At 43.4% G+C, this 22,326-nt stretch overlaps 1 protein-coding gene across 3 annotated transcripts in view; it reads left to right on the top strand.

Annotated features, from left to right (window-relative positions):
- LOC135113197 (cytoplasmic polyadenylation element-binding protein 1-B-like) overlaps positions 1-12,387 on the top strand; it is a 272,466-nt gene extending 260,079 nt beyond the window's left edge. For all 3 annotated transcript variants that reach the window (XM_064028329.1, XM_064028331.1, XM_064028328.1), the window contains one exon: positions 11,130-12,387. In XM_064028329.1, the coding sequence (XP_063884399.1) occupies positions 11,130-11,339 (210 nt within the window). In that variant the 3' untranslated portion in view covers positions 11,340-12,387. The remainder of the gene's footprint in view (positions 1-11,129) is intronic.
- Positions 12,388-22,326: the final 9,939 nt, after the last annotated feature.

The raw sequence follows: 22,326 nt of genomic DNA, 5'->3' as shown, positions 1-22,326 counted from the left end.
CCCACACCATTACTCTAGGAGTGTTTCAAGTTTTACTTGTGTACTGAGGCAAGTAGCATTTGGAGTTCTTGGGATTTCTCACTTTTCCTGGTGATGTTCTAATGAATCTGAATCTGCTTTCATCAGTAAAGAGCACTTTCCTCCATTGCTCTGGAGTCCAGTCCTTGTATTTGCATGCAAATGCAAGTCTCTTCTTTTTCATAAGCTTTGTGAGAAGGGATTTGTCAGCCAGCCTGAACATTGTTAGGCCAAGCTCCTTATGTAGCCCATTCCTGGATGGTTCGTCCTGAGACATCTAACACATCTGGGTGCAGCTTTTTCAGTTCACAAGCTGTAATCCTCAGATTCTCCATAACCTCACTCTTCATGAGGGTATCAATTGCCTTGGATGTCTTTCTTGGCCTCCCAGACATTAATTTTCTTTAAGATATGGTGTCTGGAGGGAGGGTGTAAGCTGCTGCAACCAGGTGTCAAATGGTGTTTCCATGTCACACTGTATATCTTGAAACTTTTGTTGGTACATTTTCAGTCTACCATGCTAAAATTCTGGCCTTTACTTCATCGCTGAGGTTGGCTGGACCTATGCGGATACACCATAATAAAAAAAGTGGGAAGGTTGGGAAGAGAAAGAGGGGGAATAGGGCATCATAGAATGGAAACATGTATCATAAACCCTCTCATGGCAACTCACTGTACACTAAGGCAGGAAGTGTCATTCCGTAGACATGCCCTCACCTTACTTATACTCATGGCAGCAATACCAAATGTACAAAAAAGGTGTGACTTTGCTCCACTGAATGATAACTTAGCACACCATAATACAGAGATCTTGGGCAGCAGCACGCATTACTTTCCATAGACACTGTCACTCCATTTTTGCTTAATGTTTTTAAGTATGAATGTAGGAGGGAAATGAAAACTAGAAAATGTTGATGCAGGGCCAAAACTGAATGGAGTGGGTTGGGCTATGGCAAGGTGAATGTTGAAAAAAGTAAGTGATGGTTTTTGTAAAAGAAAAAGTAGTTTTGTGTGACTTAGCTACATCTTCCAGAGTGTGTGTTAGCAGTAGAAAGATATGCGGTGTTGAATTCGTAGATCAGTGTAGCAGGATAAATCACAGGGAAGATGTACAGCATTTGGCTTTATTTATGAAGGCCAGAATCTACACGTCTAGCTAACATGCCAGAAGCACACGCCCTCTCACATAAACAAAAGACATGCACTATCCATAAAGAGTGTGATACTTCAGCATGTCAAGTAGTGTAGTTTTTCCTTCTTCAGTGTCTCTTCTGAAACTGTATGGCTTCTCTTGAACATGTGTTTCATGGGCTCTTATAATATTTGAACCATATTTCAAAATTACTGTTTTTCCATCTAGACCAATAACTTTAGCTGGTCCTTTTCATTCCTTTGTTCTTTTCTCTTAAAATAGACTTGTTCTCCATTTTCAAGTGCTCTATCAGTGGCTCTTACTTTGTGTCTTAAGTGCTTGTCATATTTTCTCAGATGTTTCAGTGACGATGAAGGCTTTCCTTGCTGAGTGGCTAGCATTGAGATGTTTAGCAACCATCTCACTAGATGTTGTACCTTCCAGTGCATAAAGTTCATCACTTGAGGTACATGGCAATTTAGGATTCTTCCAAACACAAGCTGATGCCAGCTGAAATCTCCTACCATTGGAAGACCAATTTTTTGCATTAACTGCCCATGCTAGAGCCACTTTCAAAGACAATTCTGGTTGTTCTGTCATTACTTTTGTCAATTTTGTCAATGACTGCATGGTTGCACTCACATAGGACATTACTAAAAGGGGAATATGCTGCTGTGTGCATCACTTGAATGTTCATGTTCTCACACATTTCTAAGAATGTAGTAATATTGGCAAACTCCCCACCATTGTCAAACAAAAACTTCACAGGGGCTCCCAAATGATTTCACAACTATGTCTTCACAATTTTCTGTACTATCTCCTTGGGTTCTTTACTTTTTGCCACACAACTTTGAGAACCTTGTTGCCTTGTTCACCATATGCAGAAAATGTATTTCTCCTTTTACTCTACTGCAGCAATTTTGTTTAACTCCTTTGTCATGTTCACACATACAATTGGCCTTGATGGTGTTTTCTTATATTTTAAACATATTTCACAACTTCTTGACACTTCTTCAGCATACACAAAGCACATTTTGTCTTCAACACCTGCATCCTTCAATAACTTAGTCAATCTTTTACATGTGGGATGACCTAACTGCAGGTGCAGTTTTCTTTTTCATCATTACCCAAGGTTAGCACCCTTTCTTCTGTTTTCCTTTATACTTCTTTCTCATCCCTTAGTGGAAGACAATCATGTCCTGAGGAAGTGCATCCCAATTTCACTTTTTTTCCATGTATTTCTCCAATATCATTTTCTGAGTCTAACTTCATCTGTGCCCTCTTCATTGATTTCTTGCTGAAGAGCAGAGGAACAAAGCATTTCACCATATCAGCTATTATATATGCTTTTCACCTATAATGTTCACAGGAAATTTCATCTTACTCAGTCGTAGGAAATTTCACCTTACTCAATCTAAATGTTGTTCACTCTCTTCCTCTTCTATTCTCATTTTCTTCTCTTCTAACAAAGTATGTATGTACAATTTTAAGTATTCAACAACACACACAGTAGAACTACCAGCTGTGTCCAGGATAACATAGCTAATAGACTCAGTCATTAAGACTGATGTTGTCGTTTCAGGACTCTCAACATCAGCATATCATTCAACTTACTTTTGTACCTCCTCACTTGCACTGTTCACATAAACATTTCTTGGATATGCTGGAGACATACGATACTCAGATTCACATACATGACACTTAATATTACCATAATCTTTCTAAAATCTTGGATTGGGGCAGAGCCCCAATCAGAAATCTACTGCCATTGGAGGAGGCAGTAGACACCTGCCGAAACAATAATTACTCCCAGTGAGGTCTAAAGCACTGTTCAGGAGGTGCTGTGAACTTATCATTAAATCCAGCTGTGACCTCACTGAACGTTTCCCTTTGTGTCTCACAACACAAGGGGGCAGTCACAGCCTGCCCTCTAAAGACAACTCTCTTCCTCCACACAAAACTACAAGCACCTAATAACACACACACCCTTCACTCAAAAATTTTAAAATCATCATGGCGACTCCTACACCAGCCTCAGAGTCCCCATCTGGGGAGGGGACCATAAATGTCCCCAGGTCGGACTGCCTTTCTGTCGACGACCCTAAGTGTCTTGACACCCCCCTCAACTTTTTCTTCATTAACTTCTGCAATATTCGTGGTCTAAGATCTAATTTTCAATCTGTAGAACACCACCTCTCCTCTTCTAAACCTCATCTTTTCCTCACTGAAACTCAGGTGTCTGAGGCAACTGACAGTAGCCCCTTTTCTGTTTCCTCCTACTTTCTCTATCCTCATTTTCAATCCAAAGCTGGATGCTGCGTTTATGTGCGCAATGACTTAACCTGCTCTCGTGCCCACGCTCTTGAATCTTGCGAGTTTTCCACCATCTGGCTACGACTACAGAGTCACTCTCATACTAAATTTATCTGTGCTGTATACCTCTCTCCTAACTCCTCTGACTATAAGAAATTCTTTGACTATTTAACTTCCAAAGTGGAGCACATTCTGACCCTCTTCCCTTTTGCAGAGATCTCCATTCTTGGAGATTTCAATGTTCACCACCAGCTTTGGCTTTCCTCTCCCTTCACTGACCATCCTGGTGAACTAGCCTACAACTTTGCTATCCTCCATGACCTAGAGCAATTGGTGCAACACCCTACTCGCATTTCTGACCGTCTTGGAGATACACCCAACATTCTTGACCTTTTCCTGACCTCTAATCCTTCTGCTTATGCTGTCACCCTTTCTTCTCCATTGGGCTCCTCCGATCACAATCTCATATCTTTATCTTGTCCTATCACTCCAATCCCTCCTCAGGATCCCCCTAAGCGAAGGTGCCTCTGGCGTTTTGCCTCTGCCAGTTGGGGGGACCTGAGGAGGTATTTTGCTGATTTTCCTTGGAATGACTACTGCTTCCGTGTCAGAGACCCGTCTTTGTGTGCTGAGCGCATAACAGAAGTGATAGTGTCTGGCATGGAGGCGTACATTCCTCACTCTTTTTTCTCGTCCTAAACCTTCTAAACCTTGTTTAACACAGCTTGTTCTCGTGCTATACATGATAGAGAGGTGGCCCACAAAAGGTACTTAAGCCTTCCATCACCAGAATCTCATGCACTTTATATTTCTGCCCGGAACCATGCCAAGTCTGTTCTCCAACTAGCCAAAAACTCCTTCATTAACAGAAAATGTCAAAACCTTTCAAGATCTAACTCCCCTCGTGATTTCTGGCATCTTGCCAAAAATATCTCCAATAACTTTGCTTCTTCTTCTTTCCCTCCTCTACTTCAACCAGATGGCACCACTGCTATCACATCTATTTCTAAAGCTGAACTCTTTGCTCAAACCTTTGCTAAAAACTCTACCTTGGATGATTCTGGGCTTGTTCCTCCCTCTCCTCCACCCTCTGACTACTTCATGCCACCTATTAAAATTCTTCGCAATGATGTTTTCCATGCCCTCGCTGGCCTAAACCCCCGGAAGGCTTATGGACCTGATGGGGTCCCTCCTATTGTTCTCCGAAACTGTGCCTCCGTGCTTGCACCTTGCCTAGTCAAACTCTTTCAGCTCTGTCTGTCAACATCTACCTTTCTTTCTTGCTGGAAGTTTGCCTACATTCAACCTGTTCCTAAAAAGGGTGACCGTTCTAATCCCTCAAACTACCGTCCTATTGCTTTAATTTCCTGCTTATCTAAAGTTTTTGAGTCTATCCTCAACAGGAAGATTCTTAAACATCTATCACTTCACAACCTTCTATCTGATCGCCAGTATGGGTTCCGTCAAGGCCACTCTACTGGTGATCTTCTGGCTTTCCTTACTGAGTCTTGGTCATCCTCTTTTAGAGATTTTGGTGAAACTTTTGCTGTTGCCTTGGACATATGAAATGCTTTTGATAAAGTCTGGCACAAAGCTTTGATTTCCAAACTACCCTCCTACGGTTTCTATCCTTCCCTCTGTAACTTCATCTCAAGTTTCCTTTCTGACCGTTCTATTGCTGCTGTGGTAGACGGTCATTGTTCTTCTCCTAAATCTATTAACAGTGGTGTTCCTCAGGGTTCTGTCCTATCACCCACTCTCTTCTTTTTATTCATTAATGATCTTCTAAACCAAACTTCTTGTCCTATCCACTCCTACACTGATGATACCACCCTGCACTTTTCCACGTCTTTTCATAGACGTCCAACCCTTCAGGAGGTAAACATATCACGCAGGGAAGCCACAGAACGCCTGACTTCTGATCTTTCTAAAATTTCTGATTGGGGCAGAGCAAACTTGGTATTGTTCAATGCTTCAAAAACTCAATTCCTCCATCTATCAACTCGACACAACCTTCCAGACAACTATCCCCTCTTCTTCAATGACACTCAACTGTCCCCCTCTTCTACACTGAACATCCTCGGTCTGTCCTTTACTTATAATCTGAACTGGAAACTTCACATCTCATCTCTAGCTAAAACAGCTTCTATGAAGTTAGGTGTTCTGAGACATCTCCGCCAGTTTTTCTCACCCCCCCAGCTGCTAACTCTTTACAAGGGCCTTATCCGTCCATGTATGGAGTATGCTTCACATGTCTGGGGAGGTTCCACTCATACTGCTCTTCTAGACAGGGTGGAATCAAAAGTTTTTCGTCTCATCAACTCCTCTCCTCTAACTGACTGTCTTGAGCCTCTCTCTCACCACCGCAATGTTGCATATCTAGCTGTCTTCTACCGCTATTTTCATGCTAGCTGCTCTTCTGATCTTGCTAACTCCTTGCCTCCCCTCCTTCCGCATCCTCACTGCACAAGACTTTCTTCTTTCTCTCACCCCTATTCTGTCTACCTCTCTAATGCAAGAGTTAACCAGTATTCTCAATCATTCATCCCTTTCTCTGGTAAACTCTGGAACTCCCTGCCTGCTTCTGTATTTCCACCTTCCTATGACTTGAATTCCTTCAAGAGGGAGGTTTCAAGACACTTATCCACCAATTTTTGACCACTGCTTTACGGGACTGGCATTTCAGTGGGCATTTTTTTTTTATTAGATTTTTGTTGCCCTTGGCCAGTGTCTTTCTTACATAAAAAAAAAAAAAAGAGCAAACTTGGTATTGTTCAATGCCTCAAAAACTTGATTCCTCCATCTATCAACTCGACACAACCTTCCAGACAACTATCCCCTCTCCTTCAGTGACACTCAACTGTCCCCCTCTCCTACACTGAATATCCCCAGTTTGTCCTTTACTTATAATCTGAACTGGAAACTTCACATCTCATCTCTAGCTAAAACAGCTTCTATGAAGTTAGGTGTTCTCAGACGTCTCTGCCAGTTTTTCTCACCCCCCCAGCTGCTAACTCTGTACAAGGGCCTTATCCTTCCATGTATGGAGTATGCTTCACATGTCTGGGGGGGTTCCACTCGTACTGCTCTTCTAGACAGGGTGGAATCAACAGCTTTTCGTCTCATCAACTCCTCTCTTCTAACTGACTGTCTTCAGCCTCTCTCCCACCACTTTAATGTTGCATCTCTAGCTATTTTCTACCACTATTTTCATGCTAACTGCTCTTCTGATCTTGCTAACTGCATGCCTCCCCTCCTCCCGCAGTCTTGCTGCACAAGACTTTCTTCTTTCTCTCACCCTTATTCTGTCCACCTCTCTAATGCAAGAATTAACCAGTATTCTCAATAATTCATCCTTTTCTCTGGTAAATTCTGGAACTCCCTGCCTGCTTCTGTATTTCCACCTTCCTATGACTTGAATTCCTTCAAGAGGGAGGTTTCAAGACACTTATCCATCAATTTTTGACTACTGCTTTGACCCTTTTATGGGACTGGCATTTCAGTGTTTTTTTTTTTTGCCCTTGGCCAGTGTCCCACCTACATAAAAAAAAAAATAATAATAATGATAATAATACTTAACAGGGTTTTTCTGTCAATTTGTCACTTTTTTTGTTAGATTCCCTTTTCCTCTACTTCATCTGAATCTTGCTCGTCCTCTTTCCCAAGTGACAACATTCATTTCCTCTGTACTGAACAATGATTCAGACTTCAATACTATTGCAGGAGTCTCTCTCACACTACTCCCTGACTCCCAAAAAAATTTTTGAGGACTTGTATGGAATCAAACATGTTTTCTGATTCACTAAAAGACAATGCACTCAGCAGTGTTTGTATTTAACATGTAGCCCAGCACTGTCCAGTAGCCTAAATGCTAAAATGCACTTAGGTATAACCACCTTGTACGTTGTAAGAATTGTGTTTCTCTTCACAAATTCCAAAATGTACTTCTGTAGTGTCCTCCATTTCATTCCTAAAGTTGTCAAACTTTGTTCATGCTTCATATACCTTTGATATCTCATCCTTCTTGTACCACTTCTCTAAATATTGCAGCAAAACACTGACTCTATCGTCACTTCCTAGCTTGTCAATATCCACTTCATCAAAAATCTTGCTCCCCACCTCACTTCCTTCTGGGAATGGTAGGGTGACTGTAACAGTTTATTTCTTCTTTCCAACATTAGTGACAAGCTGCCATGCTTTCAACTCATTTCCATAACTCTTGTCTCCACCAAAACTTGGCACTGGAGTCCTTCTGCCAGTCACCCAGCTTAACTTTGTCTTTTTTTCTTGAACGGCATTAAATTTAAATTTATATTTCCTTATCCCTGCCACAGGTACACTCTGCTGCCATAGATCAGTGTGGCAGGGTAAATCATAGGGCAGATGTACAGGATTGGGCTTTATTTATGAAAGCAATAATCTACACAGCTAGCTAAGACACCAGAAGCATGCACCCTCTCACATAAACATAACAAACAAATGATGTGCAGCTCACGCACAATTTAAACATTATTAACGTGGGATACTGGTGGCAGGAGAGAGAATGAGAGAGTAAGTAGTTGGTATATTACCATGCAGGCATCATCCAGCATGTTAGGAAGCTGTTTCCTTTGTATCTATAGATCAAGGGGTGGCTTGTGGTGTTATGATGGTAACACTGGGAATGTGTGAAAGGGAGGAGATATGATTATGGTGTATGTGTATCCAAAAAAGAAAAGGTAGATGTGTGCTAACCAGGAAACCAAACATAAAGAGGATAGCAAAAAAACTGAACAAGAAGAGATAAGGATGTGCAGGAATTTGTTCTCCAAATGAAACAATAGATTACTGGAATGTCCTACCAGAAGAAATAGTGTTTGCAAACAATATACTTAAAATTAAAGAAATATGATAAGTTGATTTTAAGGAATGGAACATAACAAGCTTGACTTAATCCTGTAGAAATACAAATAGGTAAAATAAAAGCACACATGCATACATGTGCTTGCTAAAAGAAAATGGGAGAAAGAGGGAAGGAAAACTAACACAAGTATACCAAGGTGTGAGATTATTTTAATAGTTTCTCTCTCTCTCTCTCTCTCTCTCTCTCTCTCTCTCTCTCTCTCTCTCTCTCTCTCTCTCTCTCTCTCTCTCTCTCTCTCTCTCTCTCTCTCTCTCTCTCTCTCTCTCTCTCTCTCTCTCTCTCTCTCTCTCTCTCACAAGATTATTCTTGATTGTTCTCTCTCTCTCTCTCTCTCTCTCTCTCTCTCTCTCTCTCTCTCTCTCTCTCTCTCTCTCTCTCTCTCTCTCTCTCTCTCTCTCTCTCTCTCTCTCTCTCTCTCTCTCTCTCACAAGATTATTCTTGATTGTTCTCTCTCTCTCTCTCTCTCTCTCTCTCTCTCTCTCTCTCTCTCTCTCTCTCTCTCTCTCTCTCTCTCTCTCTCTCTCTCTCTCTCTCTCTCTCTCTCTCTCTCTCTCTCTTTTACAAGATTATTCTTGATTGTTGTCACCAGGAGAGTCAAGGAAACTCATTGTAGACAAGACTGCAGTATATGAAAATAAGATTAGTAGTACAAGGAGCTATGCGAGTGGCTGACCAAGCCAGAACCACACCTGAGAATCAACTGACAGGCATGCAGGACAGACACTTTATGTGGTGGACACAGTGCAGGGTTGTGTCCATAACAGCCAAAATAATTGTATATTGTTCCAGCTACACCTTGAGGTATGCCTTCATGCCTCACAGAATGTGGGGTGACACAAGCACATTGGGTGACACACAGGTCACATTCCAAGGAAAAATAAATGAATGTATGTGTGTGTGTGTACTGACTGAACAAAAGATATCATCATCATCATCATAATAATAATAAGGATGTGAAAAATGTGCATAAATGTGTAATTTGTGCTTATCTGTGTAAGACATGGCAGTAACACAAACAGTATTCAGCCACTTGGAAGCTGAGCACAAGACACTAGCATAAAAGTGCAGAAGAATATTTTGCCAAAGCCAGTCACAGAAGGCAGACATGAAATGCTGGGATGCCAAGCTGTCTTCCTATTTCTGCACTTGCTACCCTTTTTACACGATGATTCTTGACTGTTGGTGGTTACCAGAGGATGCCCAAGAGTGCCAAGGAAACTTATTGTAGAAAAAACTGCAATACAAGAAGGGTTGTTCAAGGAGGTAGTGCAGAGCTACACAAGCAGCTAACTATTCCTGAGGCACACCTGAAAGTTGACTGACAGGCACATGGGATGGAGATACCTTGTGCGGGGTGGGCTTAGCATGGGGCTGTGTCCAAACAGCCAAAATGCTTGTATCTCTCTCTCTCTCTCTCTCTCTCTCTCTCTCTCTCTCTCTCTCTCTCTCTCTCTCTCTCTCTCTCTCTCTCTCTCTCTCTCTCTCTCTCTCTCTCTCTCTCTCTCTCTCTCTCCTCTCTCTCTCTCTCTCTCTCTCTCTCTCTCTCTCTCTCTCTCTCCGCTTCGTTTCTCACTTTGACCACCATAGTTCTTTCCTCCACACTCATCTTCCTTATCCATATTTTCTTTAACCCTTCAGGGGCCAGCAGTGATGATTTTCATCCTGCTAGGACCAGCCCTCCATTGCTAAATGTCAAAAATAGCCTGTATTCACACACACCTTAAACTTAGCCTGCATTGGAAGAGTGAGAGGGAAGGCAAATCACTTGCGAATCTTTTAAAGGGTAGAAGGTAAAAATGTTGAGAATAAACAACAACAGATCCTCACTATAAACTGTCTCAGGGCCACTATACTCACTGCCCTACTGCCCTGAGATGGTTTAGAGAGAGAGAGAAAATGGAAATTATGTCTGGCAGCATTATCCTCCTCCACCCCCCTCAAACCTTCTCTTAGAGAGAGTGGCACCAAGACAGCACAACTGAGCCAGCAGGAAGCACTAAAATTATTGACATGGAGTGTTTTACTTAGGAGTTTGAGTCTTTTCTTAATGAATCATTAAGAGATGGTGCATGTCAATTAGATTTTTTTTTCAAAGGTTTACTGGGCCACGTGAAAGTTTCAAAATCTGAAAATGTTTCCTGCTTAACACCCTGTATTTTTCCTCATTTTATAACACTTTAATTATTCAACGTGACGAAATTAGAAATGTATCACATAAAAGCCAAGAAAATGTAGTCTGTAATGAAATATAACACATAGTTGCATATAATCTGTCTAGGACACACTAGGCAGGTTTAGTGAAGTGATAGCAAACGACCAATGTACACAGTCTGCTTACCTGTATATGCAATTTACTCGTTTATTTTTGGCACTTGGCCCCTTGTCACAGCCAGCTACACATATATCATCATTTCACCCTACATCACAAACTAGGCTCTTCTAGACTGAATTCTTCTGTCCATCTCTCCTCACACAAGCAAATGCAGAGCTGCCTCCCCAAATTTTAAGATTTCCTTTCTCACCCTTCTCTCTCCTCTTCTCTTTGGTTTTAGGAATTTGTTCCTTGATTTTCAAGTGTCTGTTTTCAAATTGTTACTCAAATGGAAAAACCATATGTGCATAATTTTATCATAAAAGAGCTGTGTAACAGAAGTTTGATTCACAGTAAAATTTAAGTAACCAGAATCAGCCATGATTGAATTCTTTCTTTAACTTTCACTGTAGTTTGAAACTAACCTTAAAAATATTTCCAATTTCCTCCAGGTACAGGTGGACCCATACTTAGCAGATTCCTTCTGTCAGGTATGTGGTTTGCAGCAGGGACCCTATTTCTGCCGGGAGGAGGTATGCTTCAAATACTTTTGTCGGAGTTGCTGGCAAGAGACTCATCCTATGGAGAGCCACAGTGGTCACAAACCTATCATGAGGAACTCCAAGCTCCGCTCCCAGAATAACAGTGGCCATCTCATCTAGATGGCCTTAAATTTTTTTCCTTTGTTTCATAAGGTCATTGTCTTTATTTTTGGTGGACTACATACTCTTACCCTGACAAGAGAACTATGGTATATGTTAATGCCTTATGATCATAATTGCTTTTCTATTCATATTTGTATGCTAGTTGTAGATTTTATATTGTATGTGACGAGTTGAGCAGTGTTCCTGTAGTTTTATCTCGTGGGTGAATGGAAGGCTCTAAAAGTACATTTTATCTCAAGCCTCCGTTTTAGTTTAGCACCACAACACAGTAATTACCCTCAGTTTATATTTTGTGGCTAGCACAAAATTGGTGGTTGTTGTCATTTTAGTTATGTGTTCATAGTTTTGAGATATTGAATGTTTAATATGTGTGCAGAGAACATTTTTTATCCTAGCTTGCATTTAAATAATTTCTTACTGGCAAAATTGTTTGGGAGATTACTGAATATATTGTCTCTGTAATCTACAGAAATTAGAAAATTTAAGGGTACTTTCATTTGTGCAGAAAATGATCATCAGGTCTGATCTTGCAGTAGTACTCAATATTTTATATAAATATGGATGAAAGAAGACAAATCTTTCAAGCACATTGGATTTTACACATTTTAGAATTATTGTGGTAGTATCTGAGAGGTAATGGGTGTGACTCTTTTAGGAAAACTTGTTGGATGCAGGTTTACCAGTAAGTAAAAAAAAAAGGGTTTTAAAATGTTGAATCTAGGGTTGGTTGCAAATTATGAACTAATAGAAGCTTATATTAGGCATGGCTGCCAATATGTATTTCTGCTGCTTCAACATTAGGTTGTGTTTTAGCAATTTTGAATTTTGATACTACCTAAATTTTGTTTTTCTTTAAGATTTTATAATTTAATTCATACAATACTAACCAAAATGCAGGCAAGCTGCAAGAACTTTTATCAGAAATATGATTGTCTTGTTTATTTCAAAAAAATTTGTTTGGGAAATATTTTGCCAGTTGTTGGCATTATTTTGTACGTTTCAGGGATTTGTTCATTTGAGTTGGGGAATGCAAAATGTTATTGCATATCTGAGTTGTTTTTAACCTATAACCACTATTTGCACTGATTGTGTGAAGATTTTTTTCTTATTATACACTCATTTCATCAGTTAAAACAAGATGGTAATTTTATATATAGTTTAAGGGGATAAATTTACAATGTAATAAAATTAAAGGGGGTTACATTATATTTTGTACAGTAATCCCTCTAGTAACCATCTTAATTTGTGCACAGCATGTTCAGATGTTGCATGTCTCACTATTTACTTGGCATTGTACAGAGAAGGGTATTGATCATATGTTAAATTTTAGACCTCTGCAGATGTGGGGCCAAATATTTCTCATAAAATGCATCTGGAAGTAAGATTGCAGACGTTAAAATAATAATTTATGTGGACCCATTTGTGAATTACTCTCAACATATCCACGGTTGCAGATCCAGATCATTTTTATGCATCACATTAATACAGAGTGTGTTGTATATGTGACACAAAGTTCCAGAGAGGGAAGAAAGAGAGGAAAAATACAAGAGATATAATAAAAAGTTTAAAGATATATAGTAATAAATTCCAAGAATGTAGAAGCATACATACCATACATTCTCTCTCTCTCTCTCTCTCTCTCTCTCTCTCTCTCTCTCTCTCTCTCTCTCTCTCTCTCTCTCTCTCTCTCTCTCTCTCTCTCTCTCTCTCTCTCTCTCTCTCTCTCTTATTTAAACAAATATTTACAGGAATATACATACATACATACTTAACATAAAGATAATAATACAATAATGAAATATATTAATGTAAAACTAAATAAAGATAATAATACAATAATGAAATATATCAATGTAAAATTAAAATTTAAAGTGCCAGTGGGGACAGGTGCGTGTTACGCTAGCTGTGGGCTGCCAGCTTCACCTGGTGTGTGGACATGTCCTGCACTTGGGGCATGGCCACCGTGAAAATGTTCCACAGCTGCGAAGTCCTGGCTGTGTAAGTGTGCTGGTGTTGGCTAGAGCAAGATCGAGGCACCTTCACTAGCTCGTCAATACTGGCTGCAGCTCTGGTGCACCTCTGCACTGTGTGTGGCAGCAGCCTCAGGGGGTCAAGGCGGGGGACCCTCTGCACCTGAGTTTTGTGGCACACCACCAGTGCTGACACGTCCCGGCGGTGCTCCAGTGATGTTACTGGTTGTGGGTGATGTTGTTCCTCGACAGTGGCCACCAAGCGCACGGCTCGCCACTACACAGCATCCAGCCTCTGCCTGTGGGTGGCGGCACTCAACATCCAGAACAGGGCACCGTACTCCATACATGGGCGTATCTGTGCCCTGTATAGCGTGAGGATGCCCTATGGGTCGAGGATGTTTGCCATCCTGCGCAGGGCAGAGACTCGGAGCGAGGTCTGGCAGGCGACGACAGCGATGTGGTGATCAAAGCGTAGGCCGCAGTCCACAGACACACCCAGGATCTTGATGTAATCCTGAAGTGGCAGGCTCTTGCCTCCAAAATGCAGCTGTCCTGAGACTGCGTGTGAGGCACCTGGGGACCACGAGATGACCATCGCCTGCGTCTTCTCAGGAGCGAAGTTAACTTGCCACATCTTTCCCCACTGCTCCACCAGTCCGAGCTGCCTGTTCAGCTCAGTGACGGCACGCTGACTGTTGAGGCAGCAGTAGGAGTGGGAGAGTGTGCAGTTGTCGGCGTATGCTGCCACAGATGACAGTTGCTGGTGGAGGTCATCGATGTATATGTTCCATAGGACTGGGCCCAAGACGGAGCCTTGTGGAACTGACGCCCAGACAGGTGAAGGCCTTGATGACTGCCCGTTGACTACTACCTGAAGGTTCCTAACCTGGAGGTAATCTTCGAGCAGCATTAGCAGATCACCTTGGACACCCTTGGCACAAAGCTTTTCAATGAGCCCCACGTGCCAGACCCTATCGAAAGCCCCAGCAATGTCCAGGGCCACCACAAGGATGTCTAGGCCTTCTTCCAGGGCATCTTGCCAGTCCTTGGACTTTGTACTAGTACACGTAAATAGCCAGGAGCCACGGTCAGGTGGACGCCATGCGGGTGAGAAGGCGTCTTGACATTAGCTGGTGTTCATGTAGTGTGACGTAAGGCTCATTTAAGCAATGTGCGGCCAAGGTCTTGGGAGTTTGGTGGGGTTGGCTGCCAGCTTGTCTCGTCTAGCCCACATAGCGTTATCGTGGGACTGCATGGACTCCGACTATTCTAGGAGTGATAATTGCATTATAGGGTCTTCGTGCGTGCAGACCTGTGCTCGAGTGTCAGAGGTATCCGTGTTGTGCAGCAGTGCGAGGAAAAGCTTTCCCCTCGAATTAACCATTAAAGTGGCGTATCAGCTGATGCTGGCTGGAAATTGCTAAGGTCAAGACAAATCGATTAAATCCATGCCGTTCCTCCCAATCAGCTTCTGGGAGTAGAGGAAGGACGCATTACCTTGGTTACCAGCACGCCACACTCGCTCTTCGTCCTATTATTATAGTTTATTGACAGAATTTTGCGATTACAAGAAGCTTAAAGTAAAAATCATTTCACTAAAATCATTATATCATATAAAAAGAGCTACAAATAAAAATCCTGTCCAGATAAAATTAACCAATTCACATTGCAAAAACAAACTTTCTCTAAACTTAACTCTTAAAAAATTCAAACTCCCTTTCTTTTAAAAAACAAGAACATTTTAGCCATAAAGCTTTAAAACATCGCAAACATAATCACATAAAGTGCCTAATAAAAAATTCAAACTCCCTTTCTCTTAAAAAACAAGAACATTTTAGCCGTAAAGCTTTAACACATCGCAAACATAATCACATAAAGTACCTAATTTACCCTTATACTTCATTAAACTGGTAAAACTACTAAAATCCAACATATTATATCTAGCCCTACAGTCCCTTGACAAAGAACAATTTAACAAAACATGAGACTCATCTTGTACTGCATTACTATCACACATACACAGTCGCAACTCTGCTGGTATTCCATTCCTTCTACCTGTCTCAATTCTTAAATCATGTGACATTAGTCGAAGCCTCGTAAGGGCCTGCCTTTTGTAGTCCGGGACAAACTCATTGCTGACATAAACTGGATGTACTGATAGTTCAGGGTTAATTACTGATCTGTACGCCACATACTTAGATGCCGTCTCGGGTTTTTCTCTAATTTTTATTTTGACTATATCCAGTGGATTTACGTTATCTCTATACTGTAGTGCCTTCATCACAAATTGATACCCTGGAGTATTAGCTACTCTGCACAACTCAAATGCAACATAGAATGGTTCTTCAACGTTCGGTTCCCTTAACTTTGATTCTAGAAATTTCCTTCTCCTTTTTGCTATGACATCAAGTACAGGTGGAATACCTGATTCAATAAGACACATGTCGGGGCTTGTAAATTTCCTTACCCCTAGCAAGTTCTTTACTGCTCTATTGTATTGAACAATTATCTTTCTAGGATTATTTGTCAACCATGTTTCTGAGCTATAAAGAAGGGCAGAAGTGACAGCAGCATCAAATACTTTGTGCTTGTATGTATATGGCATAATGTTATTTGCTGCACAAAAAAATTGCAAATTTATTGAGTTGCATCTCATTCACGGTTTCTTGAAGGTCCAATACTGTGTTCATCTTTGCATCATCACAAATCCATGCCCCAAGGTAAAGATACTTATGAACACAGTCTATCTTGATGTTACGAACAGTTAACGGCAATCTGTCTTCATCTGTACCTCGCACTACCATAAGTTTTGTTTTCTTTTCATTAAGTACCATTCCATATTCTTGGCAATAATCCAACACTGCGGTTAACTTTCTCACACACATTTCTTTAGAAGTAGCTAGTATTACCATGTCATCCATAAGAAGGAGCGTATGTAGTTTCCCCAAGAATCCATCTGTATCTACACACCTGTTTATCATCCTAACCACCTCATCCATGTATATGGTGAATAAGAGACAACTCGATGGAGATCCTTGGCGGACTCCAACAGTGGCATCAATAGTTGCAGAACGTAACACACTTTGAGTACAGGAATACATAGCTTGTATAGCACGCAACATAACCTTACCACAACCATGTGATTTAAGCAATTCAAGCAATTTACCTCGAGGCACTCTATCATATGCTTTGCTGTAATCTATGAATAACATATACAGCTTCTTTTTCTTATAATTAGCCAGGTCACATAATAATCTTAACGTCATTATTTGTTCGACACATCCTCGACCGCTTTGAGCACCTGCTTGACATTTATCAATACTTGTCCATAGTTTTAATCTGTTCAAAATTAAGTAATCATACAATTTTGCCAATGTATTCATAATGGATATGCCTCTGTAGTTTCCACATTCAAGTCTGTCTTTACCTCCTTTGAAGAGTACAAAAAGTTTGCTACAACCCCATGAAACTGGATAACACACATTAAGAAAAACAACGTTAAACATATGTAAAAAGAACATGATCCAGTTAACAGGTAAAGCTCTCATAATTCCTGGACAAATAAAAACATAACTTTTTCTAACATTCACATCCTTGAGTACTTTATCTAATTCTTGTACAGTGAAAGGTTCGTCTAATACGGGTATCGTTGGAGTCGAGTCATCTATACATACAGTGCGAATACTATTAGTGTGACACTCATTATTTAACAAGCTCTCGAAATGGGTCTTTAGTTGATCGTCTTCAGGTTGTCTGTGTTCGTGCGTATCAATATTCCCTGACCAGTTAATGGCCTTCCATATGAACTTAGCATCATTTGTTTCTAATATCCTTCTCCAGTGCGGCAACGTTCTGTCCCATGTTTCTTCCTGCTGGTCGAGACGTCCACATCTGTTCCTACGAGCAGCTTCATGAATAATTTCACTGCTCGATCTGAAGGCTTCAGAAATATTTTCAATACTAACAGCGTCCGGATTCGGTGGATCGAGACTTAGCAATTCGGTACTGAAATCATGTAAGTTTACGGTGTCATATCTTGGACTTTTCCACATCGACTCGTTTGCACGTATTCTTCGGTATGACTCACCCAGACCGTTAACTCGCTCTAACAGCTCTGTCGGGGAAACTTGAGTCATTTCTTTAGTAGCGAGATCTACGCAAATTGGGGCGTGGTCGGAACCTTTAACTGACTTGTTTACCTCGACCGAACTGACAAATCTTACGCAATCGGAAGTAACCACGCACAAGTCAATCTCCGATGTCCATCTTGATCCTCTTCTAAAAGATAAGTCACCTCCTAAGGTAGTTCCTTTTCTGTTCAGGTGATTCATCACAACCATATTGTTACTTCTACACATGTTACGCAACATACGCCCGTGACTATTCACCACCGGATCCTTCACACCATCATATCTATAGACACTTCCATCACCACACGACAACACATGTGATCCAACTCGTGCATTAAAATCACCTAAAACAACTACGTCACGAGTGTTCAAACACATCTCACTTAACGCTTGAAACGGTGAAGCTTCGCAATATAGTGAGTCTTCTGGAGGTATATAAACACCACCGAATTTCACATCTTTACACACCGATAAATTCACCCATATCATGTCATCTTCCTCCATGTTTACATTGGTCACATATTGCATCAACGCACATTTGATGAGCAACATAACACCACCTCTGTTACAGCCTACTCTTGACTTATTGTTATACATATAGAAACCAGGTACGCTTTTTTCATACGCACTTTTAACCTCTAACAGCCAAACCAGATCATATTGCATTAAGAACTTAAGAATTTCCGGATCATTCAATTTTTCCCTTACTCCACATACATTCCATGAATGTATGTATTATGGAGAGGATGAGGAGGAGGTCTGCGGTGGATCGGCCAGGCCTGAAGCCAAACTGCCTGTCTGAGAGGAGGTGGTTCTCGCTCAGGTGTTGGCAGATGGCAGCAGCCACTATTTGCACCAGCAACTTGCCCACCACTGAGAGCAGGGAGATGGGTCTGTAGTTGCTGGGCTCAGACCTTGAGTTTTTCTTGTGGACCGGGACCACACGCGCTTCCTTCCATACTGAGGGCCACTTCTTCTCCCTCAGTCAAGATGTGAAGACGGTGGAGAGAGGAGCTGACAGCTCTCTAGCGCAGTGCTTGAGGAGCCGTAGGCTGACGCCATCAGGGCCTGTGGCTTTACCCACATCCACCACACCGAGTAGCTGCTCAACCTGCTCTGCCATCACCAAGACAGTGGTGACAGTGCAATCAGTTTCCGGGGCCAGCTGTGGTACAGGTCGTGCCAGGTCATCAACCTTCATCTTGTTTGCGAAAAGCTCAGCGAGGAGTGTGGCCTTGTCTGCACTGCTCGTGGCGGTGGATCCGTCAGGTCTGGTGAATGGAGGAAGAGTCTCGCGGTGACATGCTCTTTGCTGCTCCTTCACCAGATTCCACCAGGTCTTGTTGTCAACACTTGGGCCACTGAGCTTTCGCCTTCTGTCCTCCCTTAGCTGATTCCTTGCCCATCTGCAGATGGACATCATCCTCTTACATGCCTCCCAGTGCAGCATCTTGTTCCTACGTGACGGATGTCGCTTGTACCTCACCCAGGCAGCATGCTTGGCTTCGGCAGATGCTCTGCAGCGAAAACCAAACCAGGCAGGATCACCAGGCCTGGAGAGATATACTCGGCTGGGTACATGCTGCTGTTGGAGGGCAAGGAGCCTGGTGGTGAGGGTGCGTGCCTTGGTCTCAGCATCTCCCATTAGAAGGGCCTCCCAGTCTGTGTTCTCCATGTCCTGCTTCATGGATGGCCAGTCCACCCTGTTCCAAAGCCAGACGGTACGCGGGATAGCGTCTTCCCTCGCTGTTTGCAGCTCAACCTGAGACAGCACGACAAAGTGGTCTGAGCTGCCCACTGGTCCTAGCTGCTGGCAGCTGATGCTGGCTTCAGGTAGGTCTGTCACCACAGGATCCAGCAGCCCTCCTCACTTGTGTGTAGGGAAGGTGACATGGTTGGTTAGGCCCTGAACAGCCAGGAGATTACTGAAGGCATCCTGCTCCATGTGGAAGTTCAGGTCCCCCACTATCTTCACATGGGAACACTTGTGACGCTGGAGCAGCGTGTCGAGTTCCTCCGTCAGGAAGTCTAGCAGGGCTCGTCCTTGTCTCAGTGGGCGGTACACGACACAGAGAAGTCCACTGTTGTCTGCAAGTACCACCCTGAAGAACAGTGCCTCCATCAGGTGTGGCACGGCTACCTCAAGTTCCTGTTTGGAGGCCATCCTTAAAACAGCAGCGACACCTCCGCCTGCTCTATTTTCTCGGTCCATCCTCACCCACAGGGAGTAGCCTGATATTTTGCCAAATGTCGGCTCCACCTCATCACTCAGCCACATTTCTGTTACTGCGACAATGTCAGCACTATGTCTCAGCACGAAATTGTGGCTAAGATCACCTACATTGGTGCGGAGTCCTCTCACGTTGGCGGAGACCACGGTCAGGTGACGGCTGTGGCATCTGTTCCCTTGCCTCCTCGCGTTGGCTTGGGAGTGAGGTGTGGTGGTGAGGCGAGACACATTAATGTCTGCCCTGCCACGAGGAGAGATTCCAGCTGGGGTAGTGACCGGGTTGTGGCTGCCAGGAAGGCTGGAAGGGGGCCTGAAAGGGCTGCTGGGGGTGGGGAAGTTGTTGCCGCGCTAAACCCTCCGTCAGAACCCTCATGAACATTCTCTCCTGCCTTTGTTCGTGGCGTTCGTCAGCAGCGCGGCTGTAGCACATCTCAGCTGTGTGGCCGGGGCTGAAGCAGTAGTCACATCGGACCCTTTGCTCTCCCCTGTGCCTTACTGGGTACGCGGATACCTGTGGCTGAGTCATGCGAGGAGGAGGGACATGTCGCCAGTCAGGTGTGTTGGGGTGACTTCGTGCCCACTGCTGGCCGTGTCGCTGTCGCTGGGTCTTCTTCCTGCTTCCATTGTTGTTTTTGTTGTTGTTGCTCCTATCGCTATTATTGTTGCTGCTGCTGCTGTTACTACTACTGCTGCTGCTACTACTGCTGCTGCTGCTACTGCTGTTGCTGCTGGTAGTACTGCTGCAGTTTCTCCTGTTGTTGTTGATGCTGCTGCTGCTATTACTACTGTTGTTGCTGCTGCTATTGTTATTGGTGATAATGGTGGTGTTAGTGGTACCTGAGGTTGTGGTGGCGGTGGTGGGGGGTGCGGCCGCTGTGGTGAAAGCATCCACTACTCTTACGAGAGGCTTAGGCCTCCCAGATTGCCACCACTGCCTCCAGTGGTCTGAGGAGGCACACGCCTTCTCCCAGGTCCTCATGATAGAGGAGGGAGTAGCAGTAGTTGCAATAGAGCTGCTGGAGACTCGCGTCTGCTTTCTTGCACTCCGTGAGGACCTCCATTAGCTCATGGAGTTCTGCCACATGTGTCTGTTTATCGAGAATCCAGTCCCTTTGTAGCGTGAGGAACTGGATTATATTTTTGTTTGTTACCTCCTTCTGTAGGCGTAGGGTTTGAGATGAGATCCTCCTTATCCATCTCCCTTTAGTGCTGCCGCTCGTCCACATCTACGTCTGCGTCTGCATCGCTACCATTGTCGCTTTCGTTGGGGGCGGCAAGCGTGGTGGGAGCATTTTCATTAGGATCTTAGAGGGAGGTAAATACAGCGTCTTCAATGCTGCATAACCTCCGTAGTTCCTGCGTGTCTTCACGTGTAGACATCATGGTCTCTGAGGCAGGATGAGTGGCAGACATTGGGGCAGTCATTTCTGCCTTCACATCTAACATAAGGTGCATTCTTGACTGCAGCCTTCCCACAGACAGCACACCACTTCTGAGGGCAATACCCGGGAAGGTCTCGCCTCTTGATGGGACTGTGATCCACCATTTCTGTGCAGTTTCAGCAGGTGGTAGTGGTGGTGACAGCTGCAGTGGTAGATGCTAGGGATGGGTTGGGTGTGGTCAGATCAGTCAGGTCAGGCCAGGGGCTCAGCGTCAGATTTAATTGCTTCGGAAGGAGGGAGTGTTGGTGCAGCTTGGGGTTAATTTCCCAGGGGATTTCCTTCCTTTGTGTAATGGGAGGGGTACGGAGACGGGACTCGTCACAGTAACCCCTATATCCGCACAACATTGTACACAGTCACAACATCGTATCTCCTTCACTGCACTGTACACTTACACGTCACGTGTTGGTGTGCTGGCAGGTGGGGGGGCGCTGGATCATGCTGACTGCAGATGAGATGAGACCACATTGTTGGAGAGTATAGTCACAATAACCCTTGCGGCCTCACAACACTATTCACTGTTTCCACACTGAATCTCCATCACTGCGCTGTACACAATTATCCGTCACTTTTAAACGTCGTATTGGTGTGCTGGTATGTGGAGGGTACTAGAGCACGCTGACTGTAGAGGAGATCAGAAAACGTAAGAGCTCAGTTATGGAGCGACCTGTGGACACGTCCTCACAATGCGACCTCTCTCTCTCTCTCTCTCTCTGTTTCTCACATTCTCTCTCTCTCTCTCTCTCTCTCTCTCTCTCTCTCTCTCTCTCTCTCTCTCTCTCTCTCTCTCTCTCTCTCTCTCTCTCTCTCTCTCTCTCTCTCCACACACACACACAGTGAGAGAGAGAGAGAGAGAGAGAGAGAGAGAGAGAGAGAGAGAGAGAGAGAGACTCTCTCTGACTGACTGACTGACTGACTGACTCTGAGGGGACGGACGGACTGGTTAAAGGAGGGTGAATGACGGCAGCCTTTTAGCCTGGTCCAAGGAAGATTATACACACACCGATGATCTAAGGAAATAAAAAATAAAGAAAGAAAAAAAGAAAACGACACTGTCCCATGTATATTCACAGGCCAATACACTTCCGCACACGTCCACCACTCCCACCAAATAGGACAAATCTGAACGGGTAGTCAGCTGCGATCACTCGCGAAGTAGCGGATGAACACCCCGGAGAGGCCACAAGGGTAATGGATGTCAGCGCTGAA

Source organism: Scylla paramamosain, chromosome 25 (assembly GCF_035594125.1).
Source record: "Scylla paramamosain isolate STU-SP2022 chromosome 25, ASM3559412v1, whole genome shotgun sequence".
Classification (NCBI taxonomy): Eukaryota; Metazoa; Arthropoda; class Malacostraca; order Decapoda; family Portunidae; genus Scylla; species Scylla paramamosain.
Note: the sequence above shows the minus strand (reverse complement) of the source record. Positions and strands in the feature narration are given on the sequence as shown.